At 62.5% G+C, this 15,995-nt stretch overlaps 2 protein-coding genes across 29 annotated transcripts in view; one reads left to right on the plus strand and one right to left on the minus strand.

Annotated features, from left to right (window-relative positions):
• The first annotated feature begins 646 nt into the window (after positions 1-646).
• MFSD10 (major facilitator superfamily domain containing 10) lies at positions 647-5,093 on the plus strand. Of its 2 annotated transcripts, none has more exons than XM_069594884.1 (13): positions 647-799; positions 1,205-1,422; positions 1,530-1,626; positions 1,776-1,879; positions 2,172-2,330; positions 2,411-2,572; positions 2,827-2,935; positions 3,035-3,146; positions 3,327-3,435; positions 3,523-3,613; positions 3,810-3,857; positions 3,940-4,029; positions 4,158-5,093. In XM_069594884.1, the coding sequence occupies exons 2-13, from the start codon at positions 1,249-1,251 to the stop codon at positions 4,271-4,273; spliced, it is 1,371 nt and encodes a 456-aa protein (XP_069450985.1). In that variant the 5' UTR covers positions 647-799; positions 1,205-1,248; the 3' UTR covers positions 4,274-5,093. The 2 variants fall into 2 exon arrangements, with proteins under 2 accessions (XP_069450985.1, XP_069450986.1); XM_069594885.1 differs by having other exon boundaries at positions 788-1,076.
• Positions 4,939-15,995, minus strand: part of ADD1 (adducin 1) — a 91,043-nt gene continuing 79,986 nt past the window's right edge. For 9 of the 27 annotated variants that reach the window (XM_069594856.1, XM_069594852.1, XM_069594855.1 and 6 more), the window contains 3 exons: positions 12,249-12,405; positions 8,991-9,077; positions 4,939-6,675 (listed from right to left, as the gene is read on the minus strand). In XM_069594856.1, coding sequence (XP_069450957.1) covers positions 6,311-6,675; positions 8,991-9,077; positions 12,249-12,405 — 609 coding nt within the window. In that variant the 3' untranslated portion in view covers positions 4,939-6,310. Of the gene's footprint in view, positions 6,676-8,325; positions 8,361-8,990; positions 9,264-12,248; positions 12,406-15,995 lie in introns of those variants that run through there. The other 18 variants (XM_069594851.1, XM_069594847.1, XM_069594849.1 and 15 more) reach the window with 4 other exon arrangements.

Raw genomic sequence — 15,995 nt, forward strand, 5'->3', positions numbered from 1 at the left:
TGCTCTTCGGGGAGAGCGGACTGGTACTCAAGGGAAACAGCTGTACGACGGGAAAAGGGACCGCCGTGAAGCTTATTTGAAGTTCGTGTCGTCTACAGAGGAGTGCATTAGTGTCGAGCAGTCAGGAGGGGGTGGCCTGTCCTGGTCGGCTCGACCACAGACGCCTGCATTTCAAGAGTCGGACGGGAAGCGGGAGGTGCAGGCAGGCCCTCCGGCTGCTAGGGGAGCCCAAGCCAGGCCCCCAGGCGCCATGCGGGCAGCTGCCCCTCCCCGGTGACCCCGGGCAGGCGGGACGCCGGACAGTCCCGCCTCCACGCCCCACCGTCCCCGCTGCGGCCCGAGTGCGGGCGAGCCCGCGTCCCCGCGCCGACTCCGCGGCTGTATTTCGGACGCAGGCCTCTGGCCGGGGCGGACGGCGCGAGGAGCGTCCGGCCAGGATGGACCCCGCCCTCCGGACGGGGCACCCAAAGCCTAGGGTCCTCAGCGGGCGGGTCGTCCCTCGGGCGCAGAATCTGGGGGCAAATGGGGCTGCACCTGTCAGGCGCCCCCGATCGGACCCGTTCCTGCCAGGAAGCCGGCCCGGAACCGAGCTGGTGAGGCCCGGCCCAGTGCCCGGAAGAGGGGTCGCGGCGGCCCGCCCACTTCCGGATTATGAAACCACGCCCACTTCCGAGCGGGGACCCACGCTGGCTTCCGGGTGGGCGGGGCGGGGTCTGCGCACCCGCCCCTGCCGGCGGTCCTCTGCGCGTGCGTCTGTCCGTCCGTCCGTCTGTCCATCCGTCAGTCCATCCATCCCCTGGTCTGTACTGCGCGCGGCAGGGGCGGGGCCGGGCGGGGCTGGCGGGGGTCTTTCTCCGGCTCGCCAAGCTGCCCCTTGCTCCCGCCTGGGCCTGGGTTTCCCCGACCGCTCCGCCCGGGACCGTGGGTGCGGGGGCCGGGAGGTGCCGGGGCCACGATGCCCCGCCCGGCCCCCGCCTGGTCGGCCTCCCAGGCTGGCCGTTTCTTTGCGTAACTCCCCCACAGCTTGCGTTTCCTGCTGCCCAGGGTCGGGGGCAGGGCGCACAGAGCGACAGCCGGTAACGGGGCAGACAGATCCTTCAGGGGTGCTCTGGCAGTGAGGGTTGGGGACACTTCGCGGGCGAAGGTGGGTGGGCGTCGGGGCCGGGTAACGGGACGTGCCTTCGTGCACCGTGCTCTTGTGCAGACCCGTGACACGCTCGGCCGGGCCTGCTCGGAGCCGCTCCCATCATGGGCTGTGGAGCCGGCGGGAGCTGCACGCCGCGCCCGCCCATCCGCCAGCAGCCGGCACCAGAAACCCGCGTGGTCGCTGTGGTCTTCCTCGGCCTCCTGCTGGACCTCCTGGCCTTCACCCTGCTGCTGCCCCTGCTGCCTGGGCTGCTGGAGAGCCACGGCCGTGCCCACGTGAGCCCCTCCCCTCCAGCCCCACTGCCCCTGCGCCCCGCCATGGCTGCTCCTGGCTCCCAGCCCCTTAGAGGCGCCCCAGTCTGCCACGCCTTCTTGTCCCCCAGGACCCGCTCTACGGCTCCTGGCAGCGCGGGGTGGACTGGTTTGCAGCAGCCATAGGGATGCCAGCGGAGAAGAGATACAACAGCGTCCTGTTCGGAGGTGCGGTCCCGAGCTGGGCTGAGGCCTCCCCACGCCTTGGTTCTCACCTTCTCGCTCTGGAGCATGGTCCGCCCCCTCTCCCCGTGGAGCGTCCACTTCCCTTGGGGCTCCCCGGGCCGAGTGGTGACCGTGAGCTCTGTCTCTTCCAGGTCTGATCGGCTCCGTTTTCTCGCTCCTGCAGTTCCTCTCAGCACCACTCACAGGGGCCGTGTCTGACTGCCTGGGGAGGCGCCCGGGGATGCTGCTGTCCCTGGTACGGGTGTCCGCCTGGCAGCCCTCTGGGAGGCAGCTGTGGGCTCTCCGTGGCCCCTCAGTGGCCCTCAGTGCTCCCTGGGGGAGGTGTTTGGGGGGAGCAGGGCTTCTGGAGCTAAGCCAGGGTGTGGCAGAGCTGCTCCTACCAAGGGGTCACTGGGCATAGAAGTGGCCTTTGGCGGCTCCAGAACAGGGCAGGGCCCCAGGAGTACTGCTCCAGCCTGCCAGCCCCACTGTGGGCCCCTCCTGGCCCCAAGTGACGGCCCCTGCCCTTGGCCCCTGCCCTGGGGCAGGCAGGTGTGGCCACCTCCTACGCCGCGTGGGCCGCCTCGAAGAGCTTTGCGGCCTTCCTGGCCTCCAGGGTGATAGGCGGCATCAGCAAGGGGAACGTTAGCCTCTGCACCGCCATCGTTGCCGACCTGGGCTCACCATCTGCCCGCAGCAAGGGCATGGTGAGTGGCCCTGGGGCTTTGGGGTGGGGGTCTCTGGGGCTTGGGTCTCCCTGCTCGCTCAAGCACCCTCTTTTCCCCAGGCAGTCATCGGGGTGGCCTTTTCTCTGGGTTTCACTCTGGGCCCCACCCTGGGAGCCTTCCTGCCCTCGGAGACGGTGCCTTGGCTGGCCCTGCTCTTTGCCATCTCTGACTTGCTGTTCATCTGGTGCTTCTTGCCAGAGACGCTGCCCCCACAGAAGCGGGTAAGGTGGGAGCCAGACAGCGCCCAGGCTGGGGCAGGTGGGGACGCCCATCAAGTGTCCCAGCTCCAGGTGCTGGGAAGGCCGGGCTACCCCCTTCTGGTGTCCAGATGCTCTTGAGAGCGCAGCGCCTCCTGGGACCCCATGGTTCCCAGACCCCCCGGCCTCGCTGGGGCTCTGCAAGATGCAGGGGCCGAGCGGGTTCGTCAAGCCCACCCCCAGGCCCCCTAGTGGACCCTCAGTGCTGACCCCCGCAGGCGCCCTCCGTCACCCTGGGGTTCCGGGCGGCCGTGGACCTGCTCAGCCCTCTGGCCCTGCTCCGCTTCTCAGCTGTGGCACGGGGCCCAGACCCGCCCACTGGAGTCAGTAAGGAGCAGGCACTGGCGGGTGGGGCTGGGGGTCCCTCAGGCCACCTTGGGGGCTGCATGCGGGTCAGGGCCACAGCCCCTCCTCGCTGCCCCCCAGGGCTTGGCAGCCTGCGCGGCCTGGGCCTGGTCTACTTCCTCTACCTGTTCCTGTTCTCGGGCCTGGAGTTCACGCTCAGCTTCCTGGTGCACCAGCGCTTCCAGTTCAGCAGGTGGGACGCCTCGAACCCCGGCGGATCCCCACCTCGGCACACGCGTCCCCCGGGCCCAGTCCAGGGTCCTGGGGCGGACTGCGCGGCGCCCCGAGGACAGGGACCGAGGTCACCCAGGCTGCCTGGCCATGTGAGGGCAGCACCGGCAGGGCAGGGGTGCTGACAGCTCGCCCCTCGCAGGGTAGAACAGGGGAAGATGTTTTTCTTCATCGGTCTCACCATGGCCACCATCCAGGGAGCCTATGCCCGGCGGATCCGCCCTGGCAGGGAGATCGCGGCTGTGAAGCGGGTATGGAGTTCCCCGGGGCTGGGGGCAGGCGGTGCCCGCGCTCTGCGGAGGCAGTGGGGGCTCTCAGACCGGCTGTGCCGCCCACAGGCCATCCTGCTGCTCATCCCCGCCTCCCTCTTCGTCGGCTGGGGACACACGCTGCCCATCCTGGGCCTGGGGCTGCTCCTCTACTCCTGGGGTGAGTGGGCCTGCGGGCAGGAGCGGAGCCGGCGGCTGAGGGCGGGGCCTCCAGGTGTGAGGGCCGGGCGGGGGCGGGGCCTGTGAGTGGCGAGGGCGGGGCCTGCGGGGGGCGGGCCGGGCCGGGCCGGGCCCCCCTCCCACCTCCGTCGGCCTCTCCTCCGGGCTGACCGGTGTCTTCCCCGGTGTCTCCCCAGCCGCAGCCATCGTGGTCCCCTGCCTGTCCTCCGTGGTCGCCGGCTACGGTGAGAGGCCCTGCCCTGGCGCGAGGCCAGCCCCTGGGAGGCGGTCTGAGGGCCCCTGACGGCTGTCCCCTCTCGCCCACAGGCTCGCCCCGGCAGAAGGGCACGGTCATGGGCACGCTGCGGAGCCTGGGCGCCCTGGCCAGGGCCGTGGGGCCCGTGGTGGCCGCCTCAGGTGAGGCTGCGGTACGGCCCTCGGGGCATGCTGGAGGCCCGGCCAGCCTCGGGCTGGGGTTGTGGCTGGCCGAGCTGCAGGGGGCAGGTGGGCCCGGGGCACCGTCACCTCCCCCGTTGTCTCCACAGCGTACTGGCTGGCCGGCGCCCGCGTCTGCTACACCGTGTGCGCGGCGCTCTTCCTGCTCCCCTTCTCCATCCTGCGGACCCTGAGCCCGGCGGCGCGGACACTCAAGGCCGAGTAGCTGGGCCGCCCGCCTGCGGTGATGTGAGGGCGGGGGACTGCGCGGGTAAGGGGGTCCTGGGCCAGGCCAGCTCCCCACTGCCCGCCTGACCCCCTCCGGCCCCCTGCCCCCCGCCCCCGGGGCCTGGGACTTGCAGCTCCAGGATGCAAGATACTCAGGCATGGACCTGCCTGTCAGGATCAGACTCAAGCCTTCCAGACTTTGTCTTCAGTTCTCAGCGACACAGGGCCTCAGCATGACAAAGCAGCTGTTACACACCAAGTGCCTTCCTGCAGCGCACACCCCGTCCCCCCACACCCTGGAGGCCCCCAGGAACCAGGGGCAGCAGCTGGAGTGACAGCTGTTCCAGCTGCACCGACCACAGGGTGCCAAGCTCCGCCCAGCCGTTTCCCTTCTACCCTGGGGTTGGGGGGGAGGCCGCCTGACGTCCCTCCCCTTGCCCAGGGCCCTGGCCGGAAGCCCCCAACGCTGCCCTCTGCGGAAGAACAGGCAGACCCCTGGGGCAGGGTGCTTTTCAGACAGAGTATCCCCCATGGTCCAAAGTGACAAACTCTGCTGATCAAGAGATAAGCGCTCACTTTGTAATCTTTGGAACATTAAACTTCTGAAGTCCTATTTTAAAGGAGCAAACAAAAGGAATTAAGATGCGAGACTGCTTCCCAAGGTTAGACAAGGAAACTGCGTAAAGAATTTTATTTGTGAGTAAAACATGTTACAATGAAGAAAGGCCATAGGACCTGTCCTCCCAAGCCTGTGTCTGTATATGCAACCAAACTTCATGTTGAGATACAAAGAGTTAAAATAAACTACAAAAATGAAATTAAAGTCATTGCATATGTGGGGTGAGAGGAAGGGAGGGCAGGAGGAGCCTGTGGTTAACTGAGTGCAGGGTAAGGCTGGGGAGCTCGACCACCACCAGGACAAGACAACACAGAGAGCAGCTCGCCAGGAAGCTCGAAGCAGAGGTCAGCGCCATGCAGCCGGCCTTGGGTCCCCTCCACCCCAGGGGCCTATTGGGACAGGCTGGCACTGGAGCTCCTGGGACGGCCGACCGTCGAGACCCCGGCCACCCCAAGTTCCAGACAAGCAGCCCCCCACTCTGCTCTACGGATGTGGCACTAGAGGGCAGGAGGGGCCTTGTGGTGACCGCAGGACGTCAGTGGACCTCTGGGGCTGACCCTCACCCTGAGCTGCCCTCTAACCAAGGGAAGGAGCGTCCCAGGCCAAGCTGAGCTCAGGTGCAGACCCGCCTCAGTGCCAGGCCCTCCCCAGGACAGAGAGCGGAAGCAGAGTGCTGCCCGTGCATGCCGTCGGGGCTGTGGGAGCTGCAGGTCCGCTGAGGAGGTCCACAGGACCACCCCTCGGAGGCGCCGTCCCTGACAGGTCAGGAGGCCCCAGGGGGTGAGTGCAGCCCCAGGTCTGGTTCTGGCCGAGGGGACCGGGGACCAGCACCAGCTGCGCCATGAGCTACTGGGGCGCCAGCTCAGCCCTGACCCTCTCCAAGGCCATCCTGGGGGCCTGGGCTGTCGGGGCGCTTTCACAGGACCGAGGCTGTGCATCTGAACAGGGATCACGGAGCAGGCAACACCAGCAGGAAGCCACAGGTCTGATTCAGTCACCTGAGACCTGGGGGTGAAGGGGAGCCTAGCAGAGATGGGGCGCGGGTTACTTCCCGAGAGGAGAGCAGGAGTGGTCAAGGCCAGAGCGGCCAGGTCTGCCCCTGTCCAGTTGGGACCCTGACTCGGCTCCCGGGGGACAGTGTCCTTGAGGAGTACAAGAGGGGCCGAGGTGCTGACCCCTGTAGGTCAGGGCTGGCTCGGAGGTGGACATGGAGGCCACGTCTCCCCCAGAACCCGAGGCTGCGGGCCAGGCCGCTGCACGCACACGAGGTTAGCACCGGTCTACGTGGGGGTTGGTCACACCGAGGGAGGCGCTAGCTACACAAGGGATGGGCCTCTGCGCCCACTACACAGGGCGCCGGGGCACGCGGCGTGGTCGGGGACAGTCTGGCGGCGCCTTGGTGTGCAGGGAGGGCCTTCAGGAGTCGCTCCTCTTCTTGCTCTTCTTCAGGAAGGAAGGGGTGCGGAATTTCTTCTTCTTTTTGGATGGGGACTTGCCCGGAGACCCATCACTGCCAGGGTCCTCGGCTGCTGGGGAGGCAGCCTCCTCAGCCCCCTGGGCTGGGGCTGGCTCGGGGCTGGCCACCGGGGGGGACCTGGAGGGGGACCCAGCGGGGCTTGGAGGGGCCCTGGCTTCAGCCAGCCCCTCCTCCTCCTCCTCCTCCTTCTCCAACGTCGGGAAGCCGAGCACTTCTGAAGGCTCATCAGGGGACAGGTCGGGCAGAGTCGGCTTGAAGGTGGCGGCATCACTGTCGTCTCCGGACGGTGGCTCCCGCGGCAGGTCTGGTGGGTGGGGCGGGAGAGACAGGGTTACAGAGCAACCGCCCGGGTCTCCCGGCCTCCCAAGGGCCCTGCACAGACGCTGCCCTGGAAGGGACTCTAGAGCAGAGCAAGGAGCTCTCGCCGAGTCTACTCTACCCCAAGGCCGGGTGCAGCTCACAGTGAGGCATGGGCTCGGCCTCAGGGTGGATTTTAGCTTCTTCTCATGGACAGCGGGCTGACACCAGGCTCGGTTCCGGGACTCAGTCCCCAGGCGGGGACAGAGTGATGAAAGGCCCGGAAGCACTCTTAGGACTGCAATGTTCTGCCTTAAACACTTGAACCACTAGAGGGCGGGCATCAGTGGTCCTGAACTGACGCCTCAATTTGTATCCACGACACCTGGTCTCCCGCCAAGGAGAACACGAGCCCACGGCCGTGCATGGAGAGCCCCGAGTGAACTCCCAGACTGGCATCAACATCACCACCAAAGGCCACTGTAGGCTAGAGAATTCAGACAGAGATGAACTCCGAAAAAAAAAGGAGAAAAGGGAAAAAAAGAGAGATGAACTCTAAGGTAAAGGACAGGCAAAAAATTCAAGCCATTTTAAGCAGCTGAACATGGAAAAGTGAAAGTGTCCGTCGCTCAGCCGTGTCCGTCTCTTTGCGACCCCATGGGCTGTAGCCCACCAGGCTCCTCCGTCGGCGGGATTCTCCAGGCAAGAGTCCTGGAGTGGGCTGCCATTTCCTCCTGCAGGGGTCTTCCTGACCCAAAGATCAAACCCGGGTCTCCCACACCGCAGGCAGACTCTTTACCAACTGAGCCGCCAGGGAAGCCCCCCAACATGGAAACATAAACGTAAGCCACATGGCTCTGGTTTCAAAGGAACAGTCTGAGGCCTGCTTTCTACACTGGCCCCAGGGGAAACCAATTTCTGGATGTTTTAAACATAGTCTACAAAGTTACAAGCCACTGGGAGGCTAGGCAACACTGGAAATCTAGCCAAACCTCAGGAGGCGATAGGAAGCAGAGGAGCAGGAGGAGTCGGGGCAAGGGCGGCTCCCGGAGGCTGGGGAGCCCCTCCCCTCCGCCAGCCCCTCACCCCGGGTCTTAGGAGAGCGAAACGCCTTGGCTCAGCTGTGCAAGAGGCACTGAGGATTCACTCTTCGAAGCATGCAGAGGCTGCCTGTGGGTGCTCAGGGGAACTTTTACCGTTGGACCAAATGTCGTATTAAACAAACAGCAGTGAATGTCACTCTCCCACCCACCTCAGATTTAAGCTTAAGCACCCAGCTTAAGCGAAGACCAAAATACATGCAGCCCCCATGCAAAATCCCAGCCTGTCTAGTCTAGTCCAGACTCGAGTCCGGTCTGACAGAGCAGAGCTCTCCACTGAGCAGCACCCGGCTAGAAGGGGAATAGGGCAATGTGGTCCCCTGGGACTTCTGAGGCCCAGACTGCAGGAGAGGCTGCCCACCACGCAGCTCAGGTGACCCAGCCCCTTCCAGGAAGGTCACTACCCACAGTGCAAGGACAGGGAGTAAGAGGGGGTGGGGTGGGAGGCTCTTTTTATTTTGAATCAACAGAAAACAAAACTTAACAAGCAACAAAGAAGCAGAATGAGGCAAAGCACAGGGAATTCCGATCAACAGCAGAGGGCCAGGCGGTACTTACTATGGTAACAGGTACTCTTTAGCACATCCACCTCCTGCTTGTCACGCAGCCACAGGAGAGAAAGCACAGGTAGAGAGGCTACGCATCAGTCTCAGCCACTGGGTTACAGACAGAGGGCGGGCCGGGGGGGGAGCCAAGGCCCCCAACAGGCAGGGGAAGCACCACGCACACGACTGAGGACAGACACGGAGGCCACGGGTCCCAGACACAGGCAGGCGGTCTGGGAGACCACCGGGGTCCGGCACTCTCCACAGACTCTACATACGCCAGAGAGTGTGATCCTGGGGCCTGGACATGACAGAGGACGCTGCCGGGGCAACCCAAGCACAGGACGGTGGAGGAAATGTGCAAGCAGGGGCAGCACTGACGTCTCGGACGCAGGCAGGCTCTGTCCCCGACCATGCGCACCACACTTACGGGTCTGTGCCGCCTGCAGTTCTCAGCGCAGAGCCGACACAGCACAGAGGCGTGGGCGCGCAGAGCCAGCGACGCACTGGCCCCATGCAAACGCACGCTGGCCACCAGTGCCAGCTCCGCCCCTGCCACACTGGGCTGCTCTTCTCCCCCAGTCGGGACGCCTGGCTCCTCCCAGTGAGGCTGCCCCGGGCAACCGTGCACCCTCCCCCGAGGGGCGGCCTCAGGCCCACCCCCAGCCAGCGCTCACCTTCCTCCCGCTTGACAGGGGTGCTGGGGGGCGTGTGTGGCTCCGGAGGGCTCTTCTCTTTCTCTTCTCTCGTCTGGTCCAGATCCTCTGCAGATGCACACACCGCGGGGAGAGCGTGTGAAGAGCTGGGAGCCCCAGGGCCTCCCCACCACCCTCCACCAAGGCAGCCAGGCCAGCCTGCCCTGCCCATGGGGCTGCCTCCAGGAGGGCACAGGCCAGAGCGCAGAAGAGAAGAGCTTGCAGCCACCGTCCTCAGCTTTTCCCAGTCGCTGTCTGAAAGAGGATGAAGGAAGCCCTCGAGGACTGGGGTGTGGACCTGCATCTCGGGATCGCCAGAGCTGCCTCTGTGCTGTGCTGACTAGGGACCCCTGGCCGGTCCCCTAATGAGGAGCCCCTCCCCACATCCTCTGCATCGCACTGCTGAGAAAAGCCCAGGGTCCCAAGCACCCACGGCCTACCTGCCACTTCAAGGGACACTCTATGAGCACAATCTTGGTTTTAATCTTTTATTTAGAGCATTTTCTACCCATACTTTAAACCTGGCAGTTGTAGGGACGGCCCGGGAGGTCCCGTGGCTAAGACTTCACACTCTCGCTGCAGGGGGCCCAGGTTTGATCCCTGGTCAGGGGCTAGACCTCGCACGCCACGGTAGCTTGCCAGGCTCTGTCCATGGAATTCTCCAGGCAAGAATACTGGAGTGGGTTGCCAGGCCCTTTCTCAAGGGGATCTTCCAACCCAGGGATCAAGCCCAAGTCTCCCACACTGCAGGCAGACTCTGAGCCACGAGAGAAGCCCCACTAAGACGGGCACAGTGAGATAGAATAGATATTAAATAAATGAAACAGATAAGAAACACACAAAATAGACATTAAAAAGGAGTAAACTTGGCACCTGTAAAGCATATTTTTTTCCTGAAGTAAAAGGCTCTAAGAACCAGAGAAAAAAAATCATAGGAACTAGGATCCAGAAAATTCCAAGTCCACCTCTCATTTAGGGAAAAGTGTATACCACTGTTACCGTAGTTCCTAGAATCTCCCATCTCATTGTCACGTTTTACATTAATAGTTTAGGGCCAGTTAAGTGCCGTCGGTTGAAAAAATTCACCTCCCTACGCCACCTAAGCCTACAGCTCCCTTCCTGAAGCCAGGTGTCCACACAGAGGCCGGCGGGCACATCTCTTGCCTGAGGACACAAATACCTTTCACCAGGGAAAGAGGCCACAGGCTTTCTTCCCTGCACCTGAAGTGCGGGGAAGACACAGCCTGACACACAGCCTGAGTCTCACCTGCAGCAGACACCGCCGCCTCCCACCATGCCAAGAGCTGGCAGCAGTGCAGGGCAGGGGTCTGCTGGCAGGGCCCTGGCTGCCACGCCCACGCAGACAGTCTGAGCACACAGCATGCTCACAGCCATCGCCACACACAGCCACCCACTCCCTCCCTCTAACAGCCCCTAACGGAACCTGCACGTGCGGAGGAAACTCTGTCTTGCAGTTAAACTCAAAAAAAAAAAAAATCCGGGTTTCCCAGACACTGGGAGAGGCCAGAGGGCAGACACGTGACTCTGTGCACAGGAGCTGGGATTAGGCTACAGGACCAGGAGCTCAGGCCCACACACACGCTCTTCCTCTAAGTCAGTGACCAGGGCTGTGGCTCACACAGAACTCCCCGCAGGGCCGCCTGCACTGCCCCCGGGGCAGTCGGAATCAGCGCTGTGACCCAAAGAGACGGCTCCCCGGCATCTACGTGCACAGTCTTAACCTGAACACACACAGAACAGAAAGTGACAGGCACTGAGGATCTAACACACTGAAAGGCAGTCCAACAGCAGCCCTTTCCACAACCCGAGCTCCCACAGCAGCCACAGATGCAGCATGTGGCTGACCTAGAACAAGACTGAGAAGGAAGATTCAGTTGGGGGAAATCAGAGAACGTGTCTGAAGCTGAAACGGCTCCCGGGACGGTCCCCATCGAGCCTGGAGGGTCACCGCGGGGCCTCCCCTCCAGGAGGGGGCAGTGTGCACACTAAGGCCGGGAAGAGCGGCACGAGCCTCCTGGAGGGGGCGTCCTGCCCCGGGGTCTGCATGGCGACCGAGCGACCCAGGGCACTCCGGGAGAGCGGTTCAGACCCCCGAGCCTTTGCGCCAGACACAGTGGAAGGCCAGTTTCTCTCCCGGCCGTCACAATGTCTGAGTCTGCTTTTAAAAACCTGAAGTGTGAAACAAGCTGCTCCAGGAGGCTCTGGCTCTCAGAGCCATTTACTTTCCTCTGCTGCAAAGTAGTCCCAACATGCTTTACAAAGCCATGTCCTCCCAGCCTGTGAGCTGCCAACAGGAAGACAGCCGCAGCCTGGGCCCCCTCTGCAGGGTGGGGGAAGGGGCTACGCGAGGCCCTGGGCCTGTGACCACGCCTGGCCAGGGAGCCCTCGGGGCTGAGAGAAAACCCTGAGCCCTGACGGCGGCTGAGGTGAAGGTGGGGAGACTGGGTCCAGGGGTGCGGGTCAGACCCAGGTGGGCCTCTGCCGCACCCGGCCTTGCTCTGGGGAACAGGCTTCTCTGCTCTATCCGGCGAGAAAGGGCCCAGCTCTCAGGGTTACTGTGAGCTAACAGTAACCCTGAAACACAGGCACGCACAGCACTCACAGGGCCTGCCACAACATAACTGCTCAACAACGGCTGGAGTATGAATGAGACCAGACAGTTCAGAGAAGGCCCCTCCTCGGGGAGCTGTTAACAGTGAAGGCCTACATACATCAAGGGCGGAACGTATCTGAAAAGTAATACTCAAACCAGTTTGCCCACCAGCTATCCCAGGTTAATTGATACATTCTTCTTTGGGCGTCCTGAGCCCTCAACACAGACGGCTATCCAGCTAGGAGACGGGGCACTGCCCGGAGCCTGGACGGGACAGGGCCTGCCAGGGCTCCTGAGGCCGCAGAGGCCCACGGACACCCTCCCTCCCTTCTCACCCACAAGAGGCTTCAGAGCAGCGCTGACAAGCAGGGCTCCTTTCAGGCCCTGCCTCGCGCTGGTGCGGTGCTTGGACCAGCGGGGGTCCCCCCACCCGACTGTGTCTGACCGCAGGCAGGACCTCTCTCACGCGAGGACTCCGGGTCCTCCCGACCAGACCGATTAGAGCCGTGATTACCCTCGACGTCCTCCGGGACTAGCCAGGGAGGTCAGGACGTGCACCTGAAGCCCCCTCAGGACAAGGAGCCCACAGGCCGCAGCGCCTCCTCTGGGACCGCGAGGCTACTCACCTTCGGGGCCCTTCTGCTTGCGCTCCACCTCCCTGCGGTACTCCTCCAGCTCTCGGTCGGTGAGCGTGTTGAAGGGGTTGGGGCCGGTGGTGCTCACGATGACGTGCGGCTGGTATTCCTTCTCAATGATGGCCTTGGAGGCCGTCACTAGCTCACCCTGCAGACAGAAAGGGACAGAGGGTCTGCAGGGTCCCCCAGGACTCTCCCTCCTCCCAGGCGGGGTGGCGGCGGACAGACAGATGACAGGGGACACAGCACCCCGAGGGGTGCCTGAGGCTCAGGTGGGGCAGCAGCCTGCAGCGTAGAGAAGAAGCAGGACTTTGACGCTATGGACTGAAGGTACCGAGCGCAGATCCTAGGGAAGACCTCCAGATTTCAGGTGCAAAGGCACCAAGGCGCAGCTGGAGCGTGGAGGGATCCCCAGGGCCAGGTCCTCAGACAGGGATGCAGAAGGGCTTCTCCAGCCCGTCACCTTCCTCCCCCACAGCACTCGGGCAGGCATGCTCAGAAACGAGCGTCTGCTCTAAAAGCACAGACAGCTCTGCTCCTTCGTGCATCTGCTGAGCAACTAAAGCCTGGAACTTGTTTCCAGACACGAAGAGGTGACAGCACGGCACAGAGCCCCAGAGCCTGTCTGAGGGACCTGGAAACTGTGAGGACTCACACGACAGAAGAAAGCAAGCTTGAGCACAGCGAAGCGCACGGCGGCCCCGGCCGGAAGGGGTAGGCCAACCGGGCAGGCCGCCCCCAGGGACGCAGGCGGCAGGCAGGCCACCCCTGGCGCCAAGCCCACCCACACCTGTGCCCCACAGACTACCTGCTTGGCCCCACATGCTCTGCAGCTCATGTCTGAGAAAGGCAGGCAGAACTCAAACACGTCCCGTGACTTAACGATAACTTTGGAAAACAAGTGAAGACAGGAGCAGCTGCGCTTGTTCAGATGTCAGGCCCGGCCTGGCAGCACTCTCCCTGGGGGAGACACTGCAGGCAGAGGGCATGCGAGCGCCGGGCACAAGGGACAGAGTCAGGCCAGCCCGTGACACTCAGCTCACCAGCCAACTGCTGCCCCGGGCACCTGGGCTGAGGGTCACTGTCCAGCGACATGGACCCAGAAGGGGAGAAGGAAAAGGCTGGAGCCCGCAGCCTGTGCTCAAAGAGCCTCCAGATTCGAGATGAGCTGCCTAGACGGGAGTGGGGGGCTCCTCCTGAGCAGGCCTGACCCCGGGCATCCTGGCTTTTCACCCAGAAGGCGCCTCGCCTCCCAGACCGTGATGGGGTCATCGTCTGCCTGAGTCAACTCTGTGCCCTGAGACAAGCCCCTTCTTGTCTACTCTCCCTGAGAGGGGCCTGCAGGCCGACCGCAGCTGAGACGGGCTGAGCCCTGGCGCCCTCGGAACTGCAGCAACGAGGGCTGGCATCTGCATCCTGGGCTCACTGCCAGTGGGACGAGGGAGAGCCAAGCTCTCGGAGGAGCACTCCCGTTCATTTAACCTAATGTTCACAATGAGCAAAGGAATACAGAATCAAGAAGCAAGCCAGGGACGCCCTGTGGTCAAGCAAGGCCCTCCCTCCGGGACACCTGGTCCTCCACGTGCAGCACGGCTGGGTCCTGCTCCACGGGCAGGAAGCTCCCTCTTCCAAACTCCTCAGCTGAGGGCTGAGCTGCCTTCCAGAAGCTCTGATCAGACCCAGAGACAGGGGACCCTGTTACTCCAGAGGGAGGGGATGCAGAGGGCCCCAGGCCTGCTGCGGGGCAACAGGGTTGAGGAACTGGGATGTGGAAGCGCCGCTCCCTGCAGCAGCCCCCGGAGGTTCTCACCCTTCCATCCTGGGAGCCACCACCACGAGCTCCAAGCAAAACAGACACCCAGCAACGACTTCTGCACCTGACCGGTGGGGTCTGGGTCGGGTGACAGTTCCAGCTCCAGAGCTGTGCAAACCTGGCCCAGTGCCCTGACCTGAGCACAGGTTTTCATCAGTGAAACCTATTCAGATCTGAGTTCACACTCCAGGTGCTGGGCCACACACATGCTTGATGGTCAACACCAAGTTCCCGAGCGAGTGCACCAGGCGGGCTGCAGGCGCCTTGCGTCTCCAGCGCGCAGCGGGGCACAGGGAGCCTTATGCTGCACAAGCCAGACTGCGTTCAGCAGACGCACACCCCCTGGCCTCTAACAACTCAGCTCACTCATGACAAAATCCAGAGGGGAGGGCTGGCCCACCCAGCACTGGAGTCAAGTGTGCCTGCGGTCGGGCTCAGCGGTCCTCTGGGAATCAGAGCGTTGGGTGTGGCTGGGACCTGCTGCCCTGCTCACCAGGGTGTCAAACACACTGTTGCCGTGAAAATGAAATACGCTGAGTGGGAAGAAGACCAGAGTGCAAAAGTAAGCACCAAGAGAGGGCAGTGGAGGAAAAGCAGGAACAGACGCCTGCACACAGGGACGCCAGCACCTGCCGGCCGGGAGCAGTGTCCACTCACGGCGAGCGTGTCCTCCACTGAGGCGGGGACTCCGGAGCAGCCAGGAACCTCCTCCCACAGACTCTCAGCTTCCCAGCCAGGCAGCCAACACTTCACGAAGCAGCCACAGGTGACTGTGGCGCACCTGCAAGTCTGGGAGCACCACTGGGCAGAGCAAGAGCCAGACCCCAGCTGGACGAGCGGCTGGCCACGCACGTCCTCCAACACGGCTCACAGGTGCACCCTCCAGACAGCCTTCCCAAGGCACAAACAAGCCACCAAGCGCAAAACAACGCCAGGGAGACACCACAGCAGTGACTGCCAGCTGGCCTGAGCCCACAAGGCCAGCGGGGGATTTGGGTTTCCACAGTAAGCGTCCTGGGCTCACGGACGCAACACACTTTGATGTATCCGAGAGAAAAAACTGTGAACTAGTAAGATCACAACAGCTTATGGCCCAGATGAGCAACATGAAAACAAGCTGAGGGGGATAAAAAGATGCTGTCCTTCCTCGCCGGGAGAAGCTCCTCCAAGAATGGTAACTGGACATTCATTCATTCTAAGCACAAGGAAAAATGGGACCTGTGGAATCAATGTATAAACGTGCAAAAGACTCGCATCAGCACACAGGTTAGTACAAATCTGATTTCTCCAGCAACTGGAACACTGACAAATATCTGCATCTCACTAGAGATGTATTAATTGAAAAAGGCCCTGAATATTTCCTTTGAACACAGGGTACACACAACTCAGCAGTGTCTGTCCTTGACACCAGCAGCCTTCAGTGTGCACACGAAGTTTCCCTCCACCTGGGGAGGTCATACAAGATACATTCCCCACTGACTGTATGTACCACAAACACAGAGAAACCACAATTTGGGATTTCAAATTTTGCTAAGTCCTTTTCCCCCCTGCAACATTCAAAACAATTATCTAGCGTTTTTTTGGTTTTGTTTGGTTTTAGGTAAAAATACTGACGGCTTAGATGGTAAAGGGCCTGCCTGCAACATGGCAGACCCAGGTTTGACCCCTTTGTTGGAAGATCCCCTGGATAAGAAAATGGCAACCCATGCCAGTATTCCTGCCTGAAGAATTCCATGGACCAAGGAGTCTGGTGGGTTATGGTCCATGGGGTCACAAAGAGTCAGACACGACTGAGCGACTAACACTTCCATTTTCACATTCCATCAACAAGGGCTGGCAGAGGCTGTCTTATCTCCCACTCCTCTGAAATGACAGTTTCAATCATACAGGCTTCAACTGCCACATTCATCACATCCGGGTCACAG

This window comes from Ovis canadensis, chromosome 6, assembly GCF_042477335.2.
Source record: "Ovis canadensis isolate MfBH-ARS-UI-01 breed Bighorn chromosome 6, ARS-UI_OviCan_v2, whole genome shotgun sequence".
Lineage (NCBI taxonomy): Eukaryota > Metazoa > Chordata > Mammalia > Artiodactyla > Bovidae > Ovis > Ovis canadensis.

Excerpts from the sequence above, each read along its gene's own strand:
- MFSD10 (XM_069594884.1), top strand. The coding sequence starts at position 1,249 with ATGGGCTGTGGAGCCGGCGGGAGCTGCACGCCGCGCCCGCCCATCCGC. Across the intron at positions 1,627-1,775 it reads CAACAGCGTCCTGTTCGGAG|GTCTGATCGGCTCCGTTTTC; the intron begins GTGCGGTCCCGA and ends TGTCTCTTCCAG. Across the intron at positions 4,030-4,157 it reads GCCCGTGGTGGCCGCCTCAG|CGTACTGGCTGGCCGGCGCC; the intron begins GTGAGGCTGCGG and ends TTGTCTCCACAG.